This window comes from Rattus norvegicus, chromosome 6 (assembly GCF_036323735.1).
Source record: "Rattus norvegicus strain BN/NHsdMcwi chromosome 6, GRCr8, whole genome shotgun sequence".
Classification (NCBI taxonomy): Eukaryota; Metazoa; Chordata; class Mammalia; order Rodentia; family Muridae; genus Rattus; species Rattus norvegicus.
This window is the reverse complement of record NC_086024.1, coordinates 94456769-94476529: the sequence shown is the minus strand read 5'-3', so window position 1 is coordinate 94476529 and position 19761 is coordinate 94456769. Positions and strand designations below refer to the sequence as shown.

The following is a 19761-nucleotide window of genomic DNA, read 5'->3' as shown; positions in this document are numbered from 1 at the left end:
ACTGAGAAGAGCCAATGGCTTTGCTGGGAACTCAACTAGAGAGCCAGAGGAGGCTTCCTTCCACACCAGCAGATGCGGTCGGGGCCTCCGCGCGCTACGTGACCCGGACGTTCTGGGAGCGGCCAAGGGGCGGTGCCCGCAGCTGCAGCGCCGCCCAGGGGCTCCCACGCCCCCTGGGGGTGTGTTGCTCCGGAAGCCGCGGGTGGGCGGGAGCCAGGCGAGGGGCGGATCCCCACTCCCCAGAGCCTCAAAAGCAGTATGTAAGGTAAGGGGTGGACAGTCCTGCAGCCAGGCGACCGGCTCTGAGTTCCCGCCACCCGCAACCATGGCGAAGCCCTTGACCGACCAGGAAAAGCGACGGCAGATCAGCATCCGCGGCATCGTGGGCGTGGAGAACGTAGCGGAGCTGAAAAAGGGCTTCAATCGTCACCTGCACTTCACTCTGGTCAAGGACCGCAATGTGGCCACCCCCCGCGACTACTACTTCGCCCTTGCGCACACAGTGCGCGACCACCTGGTGGGGCGCTGGATCCGCACACAGCAGCACTACTATGACAAGTGCCCCAAGGTACCAAGCGAAGTGTATTTGTTCTCTCTCCACTCCATGTCCTGATCCCGAAGTCTAGGCGGGCAGTGGGACCTATGGGGCCATTCCTCCCACCTCCCCCGTAGCGCTGTGCCATCCTCAAGGCACCATTGTGCTGTGAGATAGGAGACAGGCTGGTGGCAAGAGCTTCCCTCTCCTGTGAACTAAGAAAACTATGGCGTGCCTACTCAGCACTTAACCAAGGGGCCCCGGGGCGCCTCCTATGCGATGTGTCTAGGTTCCGGGAGGTGTGGAGGGGCTGACAATCCGCTCTGGGCGCGCAGGGGCTGGGAGGGGCAGAAAAACATACAAAGCCTAGTTTTATAGGATCGCGCTTAATGTTTAAGGAAAGGAGAGGAAAATTTAGAGTTCCTCTAATAGTGACCCGGCCCAGGCCTCGGGGCTGCCCAGCCCAGCTATGCAGCGGAGAGGTAGGGAGGGCCGAGATCAGTGAGTGTAGACTGCAGTTCCTGAACTTTCTGATTTCTACCGGATGGGCCTTGCCAAGCGACTCACCTGAAGCTATCCCTCCCCTTCAGAGGCCTACCCCGGAGATGTGGGGGACACTGCCTTTCCGGGACGGCTCCTATTTCTACCAAGGGCCAGAGTGCGCAGTCTCTGGGGGTAGACTTGTAGAGGGAGAACACCACCCCATCATGACCAGTCTAGGAAGAGAACTAGAGCTAATGAAAAAGGTTAGGGAGGAGCCTGCAGGGAGAGGGACTGTGCACACAGTAAGAGTGTGAGACAGCCCCTTTAATGGAGGGTAGTGAATGTTCTAGAAGAGAAAGCTGGGGAAACTGGCTATGGAGTTATGTTGAAAAAGGTTAAAGCAGATCTTGGAGGCAATGGGAAATACGTCTATACACTTAGGAGGTGTTTCTAAAACACATAAGAACAACGAGAAAAGTTATGTCTACCATTTGTGCCTGAGAACTATAGGAATTTCTAAGACTGGGAGATAAACTCCCATAGTACGATACAGCCATAGTAGTTGTAGGAGCCTAGCAGACTGCGACCCAAACAGAACAACTGCTAATATGTATCCTTCCCAATCTAAACATTTGCTTAGAAAACACTTCAGGTCCACATTTGTGTACTGTATCTTTTTGTCGGTGCAACGTGCTGCACCTTGACTTAGAATTTTTAGAGGTGGACCCGAACTTGCCTGAGTTTGAGCGACATTTCAGAAACACACAAATGCAGGCGCTAGTCTGCAGCGTTTAGCATCATAGCACAGAGAAATCTGTTATTTCTCTTCCAGTGGTGATCTTCCTGGTTCAATGGTTAGTTTTTCTTGTCACTCTTCCTTCCTATACAAGGGCAGAGCAAGCGAGACAGGGTTACAATGCAGGGAAGCAGCGAAAATGTTGCATAACTCTTCTTAGAAGAGCTTGGGTGTTCTTAAAAATTGGTTTCACGTGGGTTGGTAGTGTTTGCTGCATGATGGTCTCTGTAGAAGCTGGACAGCTGCAGTCCTTGAAGAGAACTTGGAAAACTAGGAGGTGTGCACAAGCTCCTTCCCCAGCCTCACTCCCTGGTGCCTCGCTCCCTGGTGTGCCCACAAGTCACCTATTCCGTAGCCCAGTTCCTGTGTAAGCATGTCAAAGGTTTAATCATACTGAAGTCTCTTCCTGTCCCTCAAACTCAGCACACAGAAACTCAAGCCACATTCCTTGAAATCCTGACCTGCTCTCTGTGTGTTTTTTATAATATTTATTTATTTATTTATTATGTAATTATGTAGAAGTATACTGTAGCTGTCTTCAGACACAGCAGAAGAGAGCATCAGATCTCATTACAGATGGTTGTGAGCCACCATGTGGTTGCTGGGATTTGAACTCAGGACCTCTGGAAGAGCAGTCAGTGCTCTTAACCACTGAGCCATCTCTCCAGCCCTGCCCTCTGTGTTTTTTAATTTAATGGCTCCGTTTTACCACCATGACAGTCACTGCAGCCTAAAACTTGGGGCTAGCTTTTGACTTTCTTTTATAGTCCCCCTTTCAAATTTCTGCACACAGGCACCCCAAACTTCCTGCTCTCTTCCAGTCTCTGCTTAGGTGAGAGGCCCTGCAGGTCTGTTGTAATGGATTCTCAGCTGTGACCTCACTTTTCAAGAGCTGTAAGCTGGCATCCAGGGGCTGGCCATGGCTAGCAGACATATACTTCTGGGTAGTTGAATTCAGTGGCTTTGGGCTACTGTCTGGCCTGTTCCAGCTGTAACTTCAGTTACATCTTCATTCTCTCTGTCAGCTCCTGAAGGCATCTACAGTCCCACTGCAGTTCAGGCCTGTGTTCACCGAGCTTCCTAAAACAGCACATCCTGACACTGTTAAGGTTGGGTGCGGACCCTGACATTGTCCTTAAGCACATCAAGGTCATCTCCTTTCAGGTGAACTTGCCTGTCCTTCTCTGCCATTACCTGCCTGCATCTACCTTCCCATCGTCCTCCTCTCCTATTTAACCATTCCCCGATCCTGCTCTCCACTTGAAGTACCTCCCCACCCCCACTCCTGTGCTGGTCTCTAAGTATCACTCCTGCCTGCCATGCAAGTCTCAGATCTGTTGTCACGTTTCAAACACCAGACAGTGTACCCAGACAGCAGCGCCCAGACCCTGCTGGTCAGTGCTGGAAACAACATAAAAAACTATTGTTAAAGCATTTATCATGTTGTATCATCCTTATTCTATCTTTTCAAACCTTTTGTAATTTTTTGTACAATGCACATACAATATTAGGAGTGTTTTGTGCACGCAGTTTACAAGGTGCATGAAGATATTCAAATATTTGATCATTAAAAATATGTAATGAATAACCATAAGACATTGAGGGAACAAAGGTCTATTTTTCCAAGGTCTTACATATTCTCAAAAAATTCCCTCGAAAAAATGTTACTTGTAAGAAAAATAGGAAATCCCCTATAGTCCCCGCCCTTAAAAAGTCTTTCATATATAAAGATACTCAGAGCAAGTCCTATCTAGAAGAGCTGGAAACACCTTAAATATTCTTAAGATGTTTTTCATGCTGGTGGAACTGAAGTCGGTGCTGTTCTGGACTTGAAAGAAAGCTCAAAAGGCTTTGCACAAATGTCATGGTTCCAGGGGTGTGACTTCACAATTCCAACTATGGGGTATGGATATATTTGCGAAAAAGCTTTGTATAGATCTCTAAAACAGGAAAACAGGCTCTGTTCCGTCAGAGAGAGTGAAAATACACATGAAGGCTGAGCTGAGCTAACCATACCTGTGGTCTGACAGGCTTGCTCTTTCCTGGGGCCTCGTGCACGGGAGCCCAGGCCTAGGGTTCTGACTCTGCAGCCTGAGTGTGCCCAGAAAGGTATCTTTCTCTAGTATTCATGGACCTATATCTAATAGGATAGCAAGGGCCCAGAAGTTTCCCCATAAACATTCAAAGAAGCTGGACAAAATGCTGTGCTCTGGGCAGCAGTATTGGATAGTGGCACAATCTGGTAGGGCACAATGTTGACCATGTTGTGAAGGTTCAGAATCAACTGTTTCATAAAATGAAAGTGAGAAAGTGAAATGTCTTAGTTGATGCAATGATGATTTGTTACATGAATTACTACTACTACTACTACTACTACTAATTATTATTATTATTATTATTATTATTATTACTATGTTGTCCAGATACTTTTACTTTTGGTTCTTCTTATCCTGTGGAAATGGGAAGTGTGTAAAATTTGCATTGACTTGAACAGACTCTTACTGTTTTGTTCTGTGTCTGTCGGAGAGCCGGGTAACTGATGCCGAGGGCAAAGGGTCCTGAGAAAAAGCCTCTATGTTCACTCACTCATCCACTCTTTTAAATCAGCAAGCTGCTTGCCTTGAAACCGTTGGAAGCAGATCTGAACTTTGTGCCTCCCGCTTCTGCCTCTGCTCATATTTACCTGGCTTTCCCCAGGCCAAAGGCAAACAGTTTCCAAATCCATGGGGAAATTTGCCATCCCATCAAGAACAAACGCTAATAAGCCTAGGGAAATTTTGCTAGAAGGAAGTGCTACACAGACTCCCTGGGGTGGTCTTCATTCCAAAGAGAAGCTGTCAGTGAGGGAAGAATATGCTCTAGTCACAGAGTGTGGGCGCTAGTCCGTGTGTTTCTTAAATGCCAAGGTCAGAACCAACCCTCTTGAGAGAAAGGTGAAGGAAGGCAATTCAACTTGTTTGTCTAAAACATGTTTTATTCATGACACTCATGAATAGGGACACACACACACACACACACACACACACACACACACACACACACACAAAGAGTCCAATTATAACTAAATAAAAGATAGCAAATTACTTGGCCAAAAAATAGTGGATAGCACAGTTTCCTGGTGCTGTTGGTGGTCAAGACTTCATCAGGTGACTGCAGGAGTCTCAGGTGAACATGAGTTAAAGTAGCCCAAACCCAGATGGGTTTTTATTGTGGCCTAACATGGATTTGCATTTTTATGTGTGTTGACAAACATGCTTGACCTCACAGAAGAGTGATGGACTTTTTTCTCCATTTTAGAGGGTGTATTACCTCTCTCTGGAATTTTACATGGGCCGAACATTACAGAACACCATGATCAACCTTGGCTTACAGAATGCCTGCGACGAAGCTATTTACCAGGTATGTTGTTCTCATGCGCCTCACATCTTCTTTCTCTCCACTTCAAGCTCACATTAACTCACACAAATGTGCACATGACAAGGTGCTCCTTCAATGGCTGTTGCAAACAATGAGATGGATACACAAGTTGGAAAACAGGCGTGGGTGTCATGGCACACGCCTTTAACGCCAGCACTGGGGAGGTTGGAGCAGCTTGATCTCTGAGTTCAAAGCCAGCCTGGTCTACCTACTAGACAGAGGGGGAGAAAGGAGTCGGAGAATGGCTTATCACACATGACTTTTTTATATTGCCGCCAAAGTCTTGTAATTTCTGAAACAACTTATATTTTTATAATGAACCTCCTAAAAGTTTTCAGGATGGGCGCTGGTGGTGCATGCCTTTAATCATAGCCTTTGGGAGAGGAATCTCTGTGAGTTCGAGGCCAGCCTTGTCAACAGAGCTAGTTCCAGGGCAGCCAGGGCTACAGAGAAATACCCTATCTCAAACAAAACAATTAAACAAACAAAAACAACAAATAAACAACCCCCCCAAGAAAAACAAAACAAAAAACCCCACTACCAACAAAAAGCTTTATTATGGGAATCACAAGCCTTTTACTTTAGGTTTCTGGCTACGTTTTAAGAAATAATCACAGGCTGGAGAGATGGCTCAGCGGTTAAGAACACTGACTGAGGGGTTGGGGATTTAGCTCAGTGGTAGAGCGCTTGCCTAGCAAGTGCAAGGCCCTGGGTTCGGTCCCCAGCTCCAAAAAAAAAAAAAAAAACAAAAAACAAAAACAAAACAAAACACTGACTGCTCTTCCAGAGGTCCTGAGTTCAATTCCCAGCAACCACGTGGTGACTCACAACCATCTGTAATGGGATCCGATGCCCTCTTCTGCTGTGTCTGAAGAGAGCAAAGTGTACTTACATACATAAACTAAATATTTAAAAAATAAATGATCAAAGTTTGACTGTTATTCATACATCAGAATAACAGAAATGTTAAGCTATTGAAAACCCATCACCATGTTTCTCTCTTGCCTAATGAGATGTGACACATACTCCCCTTTAAGGCTTTTTTTTTTTTTTTGTAACTATGTTCATCCCTTCCTACTGATGACTCTCCACCTAAAACAATCGATCCTTCACCTTTTTGTGTGACTGAACAGAGAGTAAATGTACAAGGACAAATCCAAAGGAGACATGGGTCAGAATGCTCCCTTCCCCAGGCCTGGGATGGTCCCTACTGTTCTGCAGATAAGGTGGAGCACTTCCGGCCAGAGAACCGCTGCAGCTCCCCTACACTTCCCCTTCTTTACGTCCCTTAACATTAGCAGAAAAATTGCAGACCTTCCCTGGGTTACCCTGTAAGCATAGCCTGCATCTTCATGGTTAAGGTTGAAAGCCTGTCTCGATTTTCTGCTTTGCAATTTTCAAGAACCCAAGAATTAGTTAGCAAGGAGCGTTGGCTGCATGAGGACCCAGGAAGCCCTAGTCATCGGGGAGAACATCCTGAAGCCCCACCCTTCTGAAATGATATGGAGCCCTGCTTGAGTTCCCATAAGATTTAATTGTCAATGCTTATGAAAGACCCCCGAAGGGAGCCCCCCACTCAAGTCTCGGGAAAGACGCGCACCCAGTAGGACACAGACACCGACCTGCTGTAATCACACGAGGAAGATTTATTGTGAGCGAGATGAAACGAGAGCTCAGGCCAGCATGCTGGGGTCGAGACTCATACACCACACAGGGAGTAGAGGAGTTCGACCCCGACCTGAATTTTCACAGAGCTTATAAAGGAAAAAACCACAAACCAGGGGGATCAAGAGGGAGGGAGGAGGGGAATTCCAAAACCATAAACTGCCCATACAATTTAGGACTTTGTGACATTGTGATTAGGGGTAGTGACATTTTACAGGGCCATTGGACCATTGTGGCCGGAGGCTATGGGTCATTGTGGCTGTTCCAGGAAACCTTTCATGCAAGAATGTTCCGGGAACCATTGTACAGCAAGGGAGGGGCGAAAAGTTCATGTTCTCACAGACCCTACCTCTTCTTTTTGGGTAGCTAGGCGGCTTATTATTAATTTTTAATCCTTCATTCCCCACTTCTTCTTTTTTTGTTAATAGTTCTAATCCTAGAACTTCATGGAGAACTCAGCTTCATCTAGCATAACAGCTTGGTATTGTAGTCTTAACATGAGGATTCTAACCTGGACACTATCCAAGCCTATCCACCAAGGTCATGACTAGCTTTTAGAACTTCTAAGCTTATACGGACTGTGATCCCTGAGGCACAGTCCCAAGAAGTGTTAAGAGTACTAACATATGCAATGTTACATCATTTGTAATGGAAATCAAGCCTATCCCACACCTATCTTGATAGAACCCAGGACAAACATGACTGAGTTTCCCTCTAGCTCTCAGCCCCAACAGCTAGTACATGGCTGGTGAGGGCTGAGAATTGACAGCTGTCAGGGTGGTCAGCAGCACCAGGTACGGTCCTTTCCAGCGAGGCTCGAGTGTCTGGACTCAGTGTAGCTGCAACCTGGAACTGATGGGATGTCTCAGGGGTCTCCGGGGCATAGGCTGCTGTCAGCTGTGAGCAGATTTCTTTCTGTATCACCTGTAGGTCTTTTAGCCTGGCACACAAATCATTATTACTATGGCACTATGACATGTTGGTTCAGTAACATCATCTAATACAGTCAGGGGGGCTGAGGCCCCATATAAGATCTCAAAGGGGGTAAGGCTGAATCTGGAAGGGTATTTCTTGCTCTGAAGAGAGCAAGAGGGAAGGAGTGTCACCCAGTCTGTGCCAGTCTCCATGGTTAATTTGGTCAGGGTCTCTTTTAGAGTTCTATTTATTTACCCTACCTGTCCTGAACTTTGAGGTCTGTAAATACAATGTAATTTCCAATCGACCTCTAAATACTTGGCCACACCCTGGCTTACCTTGGCAACGAAAGTAGGGCCATTGTCTGACCAGATTACCTTGGGCATTCCAAATCGGAGGAAGATTTCTTCCAGTATCTTCTTGATGATTGCAGAGGCCGTCTCTTGTTTGGTGAGGAAAGCTTCTATCTATTCCTGAAAAAGTATCTACAAGCACTAGGAGATACTTGTGATTATATTTTTCTGGTTTTATCTCAGTGAAGTTCACTTCGACTTTTCACCAAACTCTCTAGGTCTCTTTGCCCTGTTTGCTTGCTAAGCATTCACTTATTGACATACCTTATACTTTCTACTGTCTCTCTGGCTAAAATCTTAAAGTCTATTACATACACTTAACTACTTGGACAAACTTTTTATCTCCTAATTGAGTCCATTTCTGTATTTGGCAAAGTGAGTCTTTTCTTTGTTCTCTGGGAAGTATAGCTTTCCCCTCAATGTGCCATTGTCCTTTAAGCAATTTGGGCCTTTTCTAAGTGAGGCCATCCCTTAGTCCGATCCCAGTTCCCAGTGGCTGTCTCTTGCAGGCCTGCAACCAGGATGGGCTCCTGCATAACCATTTTTCGAGCCACTTTATCTGCTTCGTTATTGCCCCATGTCACTGAATCTCTTCCCTCCTGATATCCTGAGCAATGAATAGTACTCACAGTTGTTGGCTTCACCAGGGCATCCAAGAGATGGTAAAGGCATCTGCAGTGCTGATGTACTGGGGGGGGTAGAGGTTCAGTCATCCCAGATGACATTGTGTTGTCCACCATGGCAGCACCCACTTGTCTCTGACCTTCATTCATGAAGAGAACTGTTCCCGTCTGTGGACAAGGTCCTCGGCTTTCAGCAGGGGTCAATCAGCCAGTCGCAGAGGTCTTTCCTCCACCCATGGGCTTCTGCCAGTACTTGACACTCGTGCTGTGGTGGCTCCAGGTCCGGATTGGGCAGCAAGGTGACCAGATTGTCCCCAACCGGTGGGGAATCTAGTCCATGGCAGCTGACCAGTGGTCCCATCTTTTGGGACACTCTATTCAAAAGCAGAACATCAGCCACTCTATCACAGTTTAAGTCCTGGATTGGGTGATAATTGTTAGTGCCCGGCTGGCAGGAGTGATATGTTCCAAGTAGAACAGCGCTAAGCCATTCGTCTCCCAGCATCAGGTACTGGTGCACTGAGACAGGTCTTAAGTTCCGCATACACAGTCTGTAGATATGCATACACATGGCCTCACCCAGCCATTTCAGCCCATGCAAGCCATTTTGGAGAGCAATTTTCTCATGAGCAAGGGATAGGGGCAGTCAGGGATGACTATGAACTAGTGGGTTACCCGGCCCACGCCAAGGTCCACTGTTCTTCGGGCAGTCCATAAGTATTGTTTGTTGCCAGTAGGCCCCTGTACCCAAGGTCTTTGGATATTGGCCCACTGGAGGGGGGCATAGGAGCACAGAGCATTGGGTCCCTGCATCCACACTTCCCTTCTATCTCTGTACATAGCCAGCACTCTAGGACCAAGAGGCTCTCCAGTGTCCCCTCTTGTTCTTTCTGGGGCAGTCCCTGACCCAGTGTCTTTTTTTTTTTTCTTTGCATTAGGCACACTGATCTTTAGCCAGGAATTCTCTTCTGTTGCCAGGTACTGTCTTCCTAGGTTCCCTAACTACTGTGGCCAGTATATGTTCCTCTCTTGTCTTTTATCTCTCTTTAGCTCTCTAGCTTCCTCTTCTTTTAGTCTCTTTTCTTCCCTAGCTTCCTGCACTCTTTACCTCTTTCTTTCTTTCTTTCTTTTTTTTCTTTTCAGTCTCTCTGCATCTTCTTCTACAGCTATTAGGTGCTGTCCACTTTTCTGCACAGACCCTGAACCATGCATCAACTTACAATAACTCTCTCAGCGACTTAGCTTAACCCTTCAAGTTTCTGTAACTTTCTCTTCATATCTTTTCCTTATCTTAGCCAGATTGGTGGGGCATTTTCCAGCCCCTAGGAGACCGACCCTTGGAGCCTGGGGGCAGACCTGGCACTCCCTACCTTCAGGCGTCTGAAGAGAGCAGGCAGAAGTGAGGGCCTTCTATCCGTGTCTGGAACATTTTTTTCTGGTCTCCAGTAGGATTCCGTCTTTCCTCGGTGGTAAAGAAGACCTGTAACAGTTACTAACAAGCATATCAAATGGGATGGTGAGAAAACAAGAGAATCTTGAGACTAGAGTCTACCGAAGAGGGCAAACAGCATTTAGTCACACAGCTAAACCAGGAGGCCTTTCTTGGAACAAAAAGGCCATTGTCAGTGTCAGCTCCATGGCTTTGCCTCTCAAGAGAACCAGCCTCCAAATGACACTAGGCTTCTAGTAACAACTAATAACAAAAGGATGGAGAGATGGTTAGAACCTGGGTGCTAGATGCCAGGGGGCTGATAAAAGAATTGTAACCAGTTCACCTGGGGCTATCAGGACCTCAGTAGTAGCCCTTTACCAAACTGTCTCACTGGGTTTAAAGGCCCATGGAAAAGAAAACATTAATCCTGACCTTGGCTACCTCCAAGTAATTTAGTGCTGGAGACTGACTCCTCCCTTGGAATAAAGACAGCAGATAAGGCAGGCTTCCTTAAAGAACTTCTCTAAATGAGTGCTCTCCTACTGTGAGCAAATGTCAGAAATTCCTTTCCTATTCTTGTTTTCCTTATAGCCCCACCTAGCTCTCAGCCTTTTTAGATTATTCTTCCTGTAGCATTTCTAACACAGCCTGTCCCTTTTTTATAGCCTATTAACAGCATTTCTGATCTTTTAGGCTGCTACGCACTAAGTGTCATACCGGCTGAAACTCCACCTTTAAGATTCTTTGCTCCCAAGCAAAATTTAAATCCTTTTCCAGCTTATCTCAGCTGTCCACCATGAGATTCCCAGAGATCGCGAACCAAGGTGTAGTCATTCACTAAGAAATCTCTCTATAGTGTTTCTTTTTACCTTAAGCCTTTTCCTTTTAAACAGCTCCTGAAGAGCCAGAAAAATTGGGTGAGACTTGAGAAGTCCCCATGCTCGCTGCAGCAGCTCCGCAGCTAATTTCGCTCCCCTCTACTGTGTGCTGCGAGCACAAGCACAGATAAAACACTATTTTAAAAATTAACTTTGGCTATCAACCAACACACCGCCACTAGAGCGGGGTCCATAAGATTAAGTTTCTTACTAAGCATTAAGGGGACCAAGTAAAACTCTTCGACGAACAAAGCAAACAGTTTCATGATTTCAAACACAGTCGTCAGTCCAAGATTTTAAACACGGTCGTCAGTCCAAATTCAAACACGAAACAAAAGTCAAAAAAACACTGGACAATACCACAGAAAACAATCCAGACAAACAAGACCAAGACAAAGCATCCTATAACCAATTTCCACAGATGCCTGGTACCTTCAGTACCTGGCCCAAACTGCAGCTTAACCTTAGCTGCTTCCGGGATACCAAACACAGAAACAGAATACAGACAACAGACACTAACACATCTAAGCACACTTGTCCGTGCCTATACTTAAATAGGCAGCCGAACTCGACCTCCAAAGTCACAGTCAGATCTTTTTGACTGTCCGTTGCCGGGTCCTCCCGACAAAATTCGGCTCGAGGAACGTCTCTCACGCGTCCCAGAGCCAGGACCCAACAAAGGCTGACTCGTGGAACGTCTCTCACGAGTCCCAGAGCCTGCGCGATTGGGGCGTCCCCCGGTGCGCTTTCTAAAAAGGAAAAAAAGAAAGAAAAAGACTATTCGGAGTAGGAATCCTTCATCTACTCACAGGCGCCATTTCGGGGTGGGGAACCTTCTTCCACCCGTGCACAGGGCAGGAATCCTTCATCTGCCCAGACAGTGCACTAAGACCTTAAACCGGTACCGAAAAACACAGACTACAGGACTTAATTCACACACACTCACACACACGAGCACAAACAAAAGAGAAAAAAAAAAAAACAAAAAAACAAAACCGACGTCGACTTCGTGTCGACCAGAGGCACTGAAACTGATCGGCAGGTCGCAGACCTTGCCTAACAAACCGGTCGTCAAGGAGTAAAGTCTCCTCTGGACCTATCAGATGGGGTTCACCAGGCGTCCCTGGTCCCCCCTTGTCCTCCTGGGACGTCTCCCAGGGCGAACGGACGGTGGGTACCTGGACACGTCTATCCCTATCCACCCCGCTCTCCTTCCTGGAGCGCGGTCTCACTGAGCGTCCGCAAAACCGAAACAGCGATCGCACCAGATTCCCAGACAGAACATAGACACAGACCCAGACACAGCGCTGAGATAAAACAGAGAATCTTACCTCCAAGTGGGTCTAGGACCCCTGGGTGGTCGCGCAGATCCCGGACGAGCCCCCAAATGAAAGACCCCCGAAGGGAGCCCCCCACTCAAGTCTCGGGAAAGACGCGCACCCAGTAGGACACAGACACCGACCTGCTGTAATCACACGAGGAAGATTTATTGTGAGCGAGATGAAACGAGAGCTCAGGCCAGCATGCTGGGGTCGAGACTCATACACCACACAGGGAGTAGAGGAGTTCGACCCCGACCTGAATTTTCACAGAGCTTATAAAGGAAAAAACCACAAACCAGGGGGATCAAGAGGGAGGGAGGAGGGGAATTCCAAAACCATAAACTGCCCATACAATTTAGGACTTTGTGACATTGTGATTAGGGGTAGTGACATTTTACAGGGCCATTGGACCATTGTGGCCGGAGGCTATGGGTCATTGTGGCTGTTCCAGGAAACCTTTCATGCAAGAATGTTCCGGGAACCATTGTACAGCAAGGGAGGGGCGAAAAGTTCATGTTCTCACAGACCCTACCTCTTCTTTTTGGGTAGCTAGGCGGCTTATTATTAATTTTTAATCCTTCACTTACATAAGAAACTAGTGGAGTAGAAGGAGAGGGGTCCAGAAACATGGCTCAGGGTAAGCGTGGGCATCATGTTAGGCAGCTCCTCCTTACGTGCATGTTTTCAACACTGAAATCACTTTCCCATTAAAAGCTATCCGAAGGCCTTGGAGATGGCTCGGCAGGTAAAGGTGCCTGCTGTCAAGCCTGATGACCCAAGGTCAAGCCCTGAAGCCCTGAGATTTACGTGATAGAAGAGTAGAACTGACTCACAAGTTTTAAAACTATCTAATCTGGGGGACTGCATATGAGTTTTAGATAAGGGCATGTCACAGCAGACTACCCTTTAGTTGGGTTGGGTGAGATTGTCATCTAGTCCACAGAGAACAGGTCACTGAACTCATCGGACCATGAGTTTCCCCAGAAAATAAGCGATCTACAGTCTACTCTGTGCTGTTCTAACCGGGGTGCAGTGCCAGAGGCTTCAGGATCATGATTCCCACCCAGCACTTCAGAGAAGGGATCTAGCAGTCGTCCCTATGTTCAAAGAGGTGCTTTGCCAAACCACCCTAGAGAGAAGAACAGGGATTCTGGCCCCATTGATTGAGCTATAGATGAGGCCTCCTGCTGGTGCCAGACATCCGGGCTCACGGGCATGGATCACTAACTGTTTTGGAGTTAGCAGCTTTTGACTCTACTGAGACAACACCCTGTGAATTTGCAAAGGTGAACTCCAGTCTGTCCTGAAAAGTCTGACCTTACACCTTCTTCCTGTCACTCAGCCCAGTTACTGTCAGCTTGGAACTGTATTGATTCTAATCTCATGTCATATTTTTAATTTGTTTTGCTTCAATTTTAAGAGTCACATTTAGTGTGTGTGTGTGTGTGTGTGTGTGTGTGTGTGTGTGTAAACATATTCATGCTGTAATACATCACCACACATGTAGAGGTCAGAGGACAACACGTGAGAGTCTGTTCTCTATTTCTGTCATGTTTGTCTTAGGAATCGAACTAGGTCATCAGGTTTAGCAGCAAATGCATTTGCCCAGAGCCATCCTGGTGGCTCCATACTTTTTTCTTTTTTCTTTTTTCTTTTTTCCGGAGCTGGGGACCGAACCCAGGGCCTTGCACTCGCTAGGCAAGCGCTCTACCGCTGAGCTAAATCCCCAACCCCACTTTTTTCTTTTTAAAGAAATAGCTAACATAGGGCATATCTGCCCAAGACTAATGCTGTTGCTTTGTCCATATAACCTCACTTGACTCACAACCCTAAATTAAGTAGGTATTTTTAGCCTCCGCATTTTCACAAGGGAGATTTAGCAACCTGTCTAAGGGTCAGTGTCCATAATGAACACCCAAAGATTCATGCTTCTCTGAGCCTGGCTATTGCATTGTGTACCACTGGCCCCAACGATTGCTAGCTTCTGCAGCTGACAGGCAGTCAGAACAAGCTTCAAGGGAGCCAATGCCAGATCAAGCACACAGCTAACCCTGGTAGCTGGCCGGTGCCTTGGTAATTGTCTCTGGAATGACCTGAGTGTGTATCCATGTCCAATATTGTCTTCCTTTCTACTCAGCTCGGACTGGACATGGAGGAGTTGGAAGAAATTGAAGAAGATGCTGGGCTTGGCAATGGTGGTCTTGGGAGGCTTGCTGGTGAGTGGCCACAGGAGCGGGTTATTGTCTGAGTGATGTGTGCCTTCTTGGGTGCGATACACAACCGTGCGTAGAAGAGCCAACTGGCTTTCTTAGAAGAAGGAGAAAGCATGTCCCTACTGTAGACGCATTCGTTCTTGACCTTCCCCTGTAGCCTGATCAGTTCCACATAGAAAAGAGGTGTTGCTTAAAGCCTTTTCAGACATTGCTTAAGACCCCAAAGCTAGCCAGTTCCTTCCTGTTCACTGAAGGGTTTCCAAAGCCACCCGTTTACACCACTGCTGTTTGGTTATGGCCGGTCAGTTCCCATAAACTCTACTCTTGCCTTGCAGGCTTCAGCTCGGTATTTTGATTGACTGGCGGGCAGTGATGTCATTACTATATCTCTTCACATACATACAAACGAATGGCTTTTCAGAGAACAGAGAGGAAAATACTTAGAGTATAATACTAGCTCTACTTGCTGTGGCAAATTACCCAGCAAGAGCAGTTTAAGGAAGGAAGAAAAGAAGGCTTTATGGTTGCTCAGAGTTCTAAGACACAATGTGGAAATCATGGTAACAGGAGCCCAAGGCTGGTCATGCAAATCTATAGTCAGGAAGCAGAGGAAAAATAAATGTTTATGCTCAACCAGCTTTCTCCTGTTTACACAGTTGAGGGCCCCAGACCATGGGGTGGTGCCTCCAGATTCAGGATGGGTTTTTCCCACCTCAGTTAACTCAGATAATCCACACAGGCATCCCCAGAGACTTGTCACCTGAGCTCGTTAGATCCTGTCAGGTTGACCTGATTATTAAGCACCATAGCCTGTAACCAAGCAGGTCCAATGTTCAGGAGAATTTCTCCAAAGCAGACACCCAGTGCAAAGTGTGCACAAGAAGATAAGAGAAACCACAGGGACCGGATGTCGCAGTGCTGTTTCTCAAACCCCATTAAAAGCAGCCTAACTTCAAAGAAGGATGCTGATATAGACATACTTGTCTGTGTGAATCACCCAGCTCAAAACAAAGCAAGGCTCAATAAAACCCATACAAAGTGATACTATTTATGTTCTTAGAAAAAAAATGTATCTTCTTTGAGTTACCTATATAGGGAGACACAGGGGAGAGTCTGGAATTCAAATACTAAATTGAGTTTGAGTGTTAAATGCTCCTGGTGGCTCCTGGTGACTCCTAGAGATTAGCAATAGAATTAAAGGAAGCCACCAAAGGGGGGGGGGGTGGCTATCACAGTTTTATTTTTTAAAGTCTCTTAATTTGTCATTTGCTCTCAAGTTACTAGGAAGTCATTTACTTTCTACATCGGCAACAGTGTGCTTTAGTACCCCTACCAGTCAGTAGTAAAGTACATAAAAGTTCTTCAGGTGAGCTGTTTGCCATTGTCCTGTGGTGCACTTATCTGAGGACTTCCCAGGCTTCCCTGAGCCATGGGAAGGTGGCAGCACTGGTGGAAAGTCTACCTAAGAACAAGGATTGGTCTGCTTTGCTTTTATGTGAAACACCAACTCCTCAATATTGGCTAGCAGTGTCCACTCTGCTCTGGACCAGGCTTCCACAGCCTCGCTCCTTCACTATTGGGAAGGCTAGAAAAATAGAGCTGCAGGTGAGGCTGGGTCTTGCTGAGATGACCTAGCCTCTTGCCTGACTGTGGAAGTTGGAATCCCTTAGAGCTCAGGCTCTAAGGATCAACTTGTCAGGCCCAGTGGAATGCCAAGAGCTACAGGCCAGACGAAGCAGGAATTGGCCATGTTAGACCAACTCAGTCCTTTGTGTTCATGGCTCTGTGTTAGAATTGGACCATGAACCCACCCCAGGCTCTCTCATTTTGTGTGATAGCTCTCCAGTTCTTTCCAGTTGGAATTCCTTCTCTAGGTTTCCTCATTCCCTAACAGCTCAAATTCCCAAGAGGGACAGTCTGATTGATGTAACCCTTTGGATTGTATCTAAGCACTAGATAGATCCCTTCTCTACCTGCTGGTTGGCCCTTCTAGCTCAGATGCTCTGTCATTGGATAACAGAAAATATAATAAGAAAATAGTCACATCAAGATTGGCATGGTGATCACAGAACAAGAGCCCCGGATGTTGGGGCTGACTTTATTGTACCCAGATTCTGGGTCTCCATGCCCCTTCTCTCCCTTCCCTCACAGTACAAAAGACAAAGACAGCAAGGAAAGTCTTCCATAGAAACCCCCTGCCCTCGGCAGAATCCTAGTACTCTGGGTGGATTGGATGCCATTGCTGCCAAGACGAATAGCTGTCACTGGTGAAGGAAATAGAACGACTACAAGTGTTTAAAGGGCTTAGATCAGTGAAGCAGGTCCACTTCCTGACCCATATGACCTACCTTCCTGGAGCATACAGGAATGAATATGGCATCTAGTGTCCCAAGAGCTGTGGGATTCCATCAGTCAGTTGGGGGCCATGTCAGAATAGGTCTCACGTAAGTTTCTATCTCTTGGAATGACAGTTCAGCAGGCAGGAATAGAGGCAGCTTCCCTTAGAAAAGCAACCAGGGTGACAACAGTCAACCTACCCAATGTAGGTAGCGCCTCTATTTGTCCTCAGACAATGCTATCATGTACCCAACCGCTATTCAAGATGGTTAGGAAGAGTGCAATATCTGTTTTCTTTAAACATCTTTACATTCCCTGTTTTCTAATTTCTCTATGGTAATTAATTCTATAATTTAAAAAAAGTTATTAAAAAAAAACAGCAAAGTCCATGCAGCAATTCTGTGTGCAAAACAAATTGTGCCTGAGGGAAGACTTTTGTGGCTTCCGTGTTTTTAAAAGAGGATTTGACATTGATGCTAAGTCCGCTGGTTCTGTCTTTTGGTCGACGTGGTCAAATTCAGCCTGCTTCTTGGACTCCATGGCAACGCTGGGGCTTGCAGCCTATGGATACGGCATCCGTTATGAATATGGAATCTTCAATCAGAAGATCCGAGAAGGGTGGCAGGTATGCAATGCTGTCACCTGAGCCTCTTTCTTTGTGCTCTGGCGGGTGAATAGTGTGGGACTTCCATACAGCACTTCCCTGATTTCTCTGGCATTCGGCTGACAACAGTGGACACTTCCAAAGTCAGCTCCCCACTCAGTAAGTTTCCTGAGCAAACAGCCTGTGTGTGTGTCATTCACCTCCAGATCCAGGGCACCTGGCACGGTGCCTGCCTCTCACTAGCTGGCTCGTGGCCCGCTTCTTAACCTCTTTAACTCCCGACTGTACCATTTATGAAATGACAGTGATAACAATACCGCGTGGTGATAAAGAAAAATATTCTTCAATGAATCACCATAAGGGTCTGCCTGTAGTGAGTGCATTCCTGAGGGCTGGGTAGGGAACTGGGTTTTGCTGCATGGAGAATGAGGCCTCACAAGGGAACTCTGAAAATACTTACCCCTGAGCCCTGACTGTGGGCCGCTCTTGTGTGCAATATTCTGTCTCAAAGTTCACAGAAACACGAAATAAGGCTTGTGGTTAGAACTGTGGTTTCCTGAGCAGTTCTCCATGGTAAGAAGCGCACTGCCAATGTACAAGATGGGAAACCGAGTGTCTTCCAAAGTAGAGTTCCCCCAGATCGCGTTACTGGTAAACCGGGGTTCGTGTCCACAGATTTCTGCACCCACATTCAGCACATGGGCATCCGCCCTTCTGCCCATGACTGTCTTATATGATACATGAGTGAATGTCCTATAAAGAATCTTGTTGACTGTTATAAAATAAACCTGACACATATTTAATACTGTGTTCTATATAAACATACACTAATCTATCCAGATCACTGTAGTTAGACCTGCTTAAATCTCATATATTGGTTTCTTTCCTCTCGGGTAGCTTTTTGAGTCCATGGTCAAGGGCACTATGAACCTCCCCTGATCTTAAGTATAGACTATGCCCATTCCCTCTCTGTGTTTCACATTCACACATTTAAAAAAAAAAAGTATAAACTGCATTTCTAAACGCTGTGCTCTATAAGTGTGCTACACTTTGGGGCCCAACAGCAGAAGGCTCGGAGCTCATCATGGGCTGTGTGAGGAAATGAACCATACATGAGAAGTGTAGGTGTGGTTGAGGGGCTCCAGTTCACTGTCCCTCTCCCCAGTCCTTGGCCACTAAGTAAGGAACCAAAGACTTGGTGGGAACCTTAAGTGAAAAGCCAAGTTTAGGAAGGAGGCTCTTGGGAATGGAAGACGTGTAAACTATAAGTGAAATTCCAGGTTTTGCTTAGGACAAGAGCTGTGTATTTTTACCTAGCACTAAGAAAATAAGCTGTGGGGCAACCTGGAATAGAGGAAGGACTTGGCGATAATTTCTGATGGAGATCTAACTTCCACTCTGCATAGAAAGATCGTTGCAGTGTGAGCCTTGGCTTTCTGGTCTTCACAATGGAGATGCCGATTTCACAGAACTATTAGGAGAGCATGCAGAGTGGGCACACAAACAGACATAGCTTGAGAAGTTTTATTAAAATATAAAAGCATTTGTGTTCTTTAGGGACAAAAAAAGACCTAGAATTATATGACTGGACTGAATACAAGTGTCTGAGAGAGGCCAGGAAAGAGAAGTAGGTGAGGAAGGAAAACCCACCAGGAGCAGGAGACGTGGCTCAGGAATAGGTTATTTATGGTGGACTCACGTACAGCTCATGCAGAGGACCAGGTTCCGTTCCTCATGTGGAGACTTGCAGTCACCTGGAACTCCAGTTCCAAGGCATCTGTGACCTACTTCTGCCCTCCACGGGCTCCGGTATCCATGTGATACCCATAAGCTCATGCAGACACATAAATTTAATTAATAAATAAATCTTTATTTTTAAAAAATATAAGAAAACCATATAGGAAGGCTTCAGCATTAGTTATCTTTGGAGCATGGGTTGCGGATAGTGTTTATTATCTCCTGTTTGTTCTCCCACATGCCTTATATTCCATAAGAAATGTGTGCTTTTATAAACACAGAAAGCTGTAGAAATGAAAGAATCGATTTCCTTCCCCAGGTGAAGTAGCTAGAGTTCTACACTGTGCACTGGGTTTAGCAGAGATTTTTCCAATATGGCCGGCATTTCCACACAACCTCACCAAAGGACTATAATGCATCCATCCTCAGTCCTGGAAAGTAGACTGTGTGG

General features: G+C 46.4%; 1 protein-coding gene and 1 long non-coding RNA gene across 2 annotated transcripts in view; one reads left to right on the top strand and one right to left on the bottom strand.

Moving 5' to 3' along the window:
• Positions 1 to 310: 310 nt before the first annotated feature.
• Pygl (glycogen phosphorylase L) overlaps positions 311 to 19761 on the top strand; it is a 42662-nt gene continuing 23211 nt past the window's right edge. The window contains 4 exon segments of the mRNA NM_022268.1: positions 311 to 568; positions 5112 to 5213; positions 14557 to 14635; positions 17491 to 17594. Of these exon segments, the coding sequence (NP_071604.1) occupies positions 326 to 568; positions 5112 to 5213; positions 14557 to 14635; positions 17491 to 17594 (528 nt within the window). The 5' untranslated portion in view covers positions 311 to 325.
• LOC134479216 (uncharacterized) lies at positions 6855 to 13004 on the bottom strand. Its single transcript, XR_010052258.1, has 2 exons — positions 8928 to 13004; positions 6855 to 8852 (listed from the first exon to the last, which is right to left on the bottom strand). It is a non-coding gene; the product is annotated as an uncharacterized LOC134479216 (long non-coding RNA).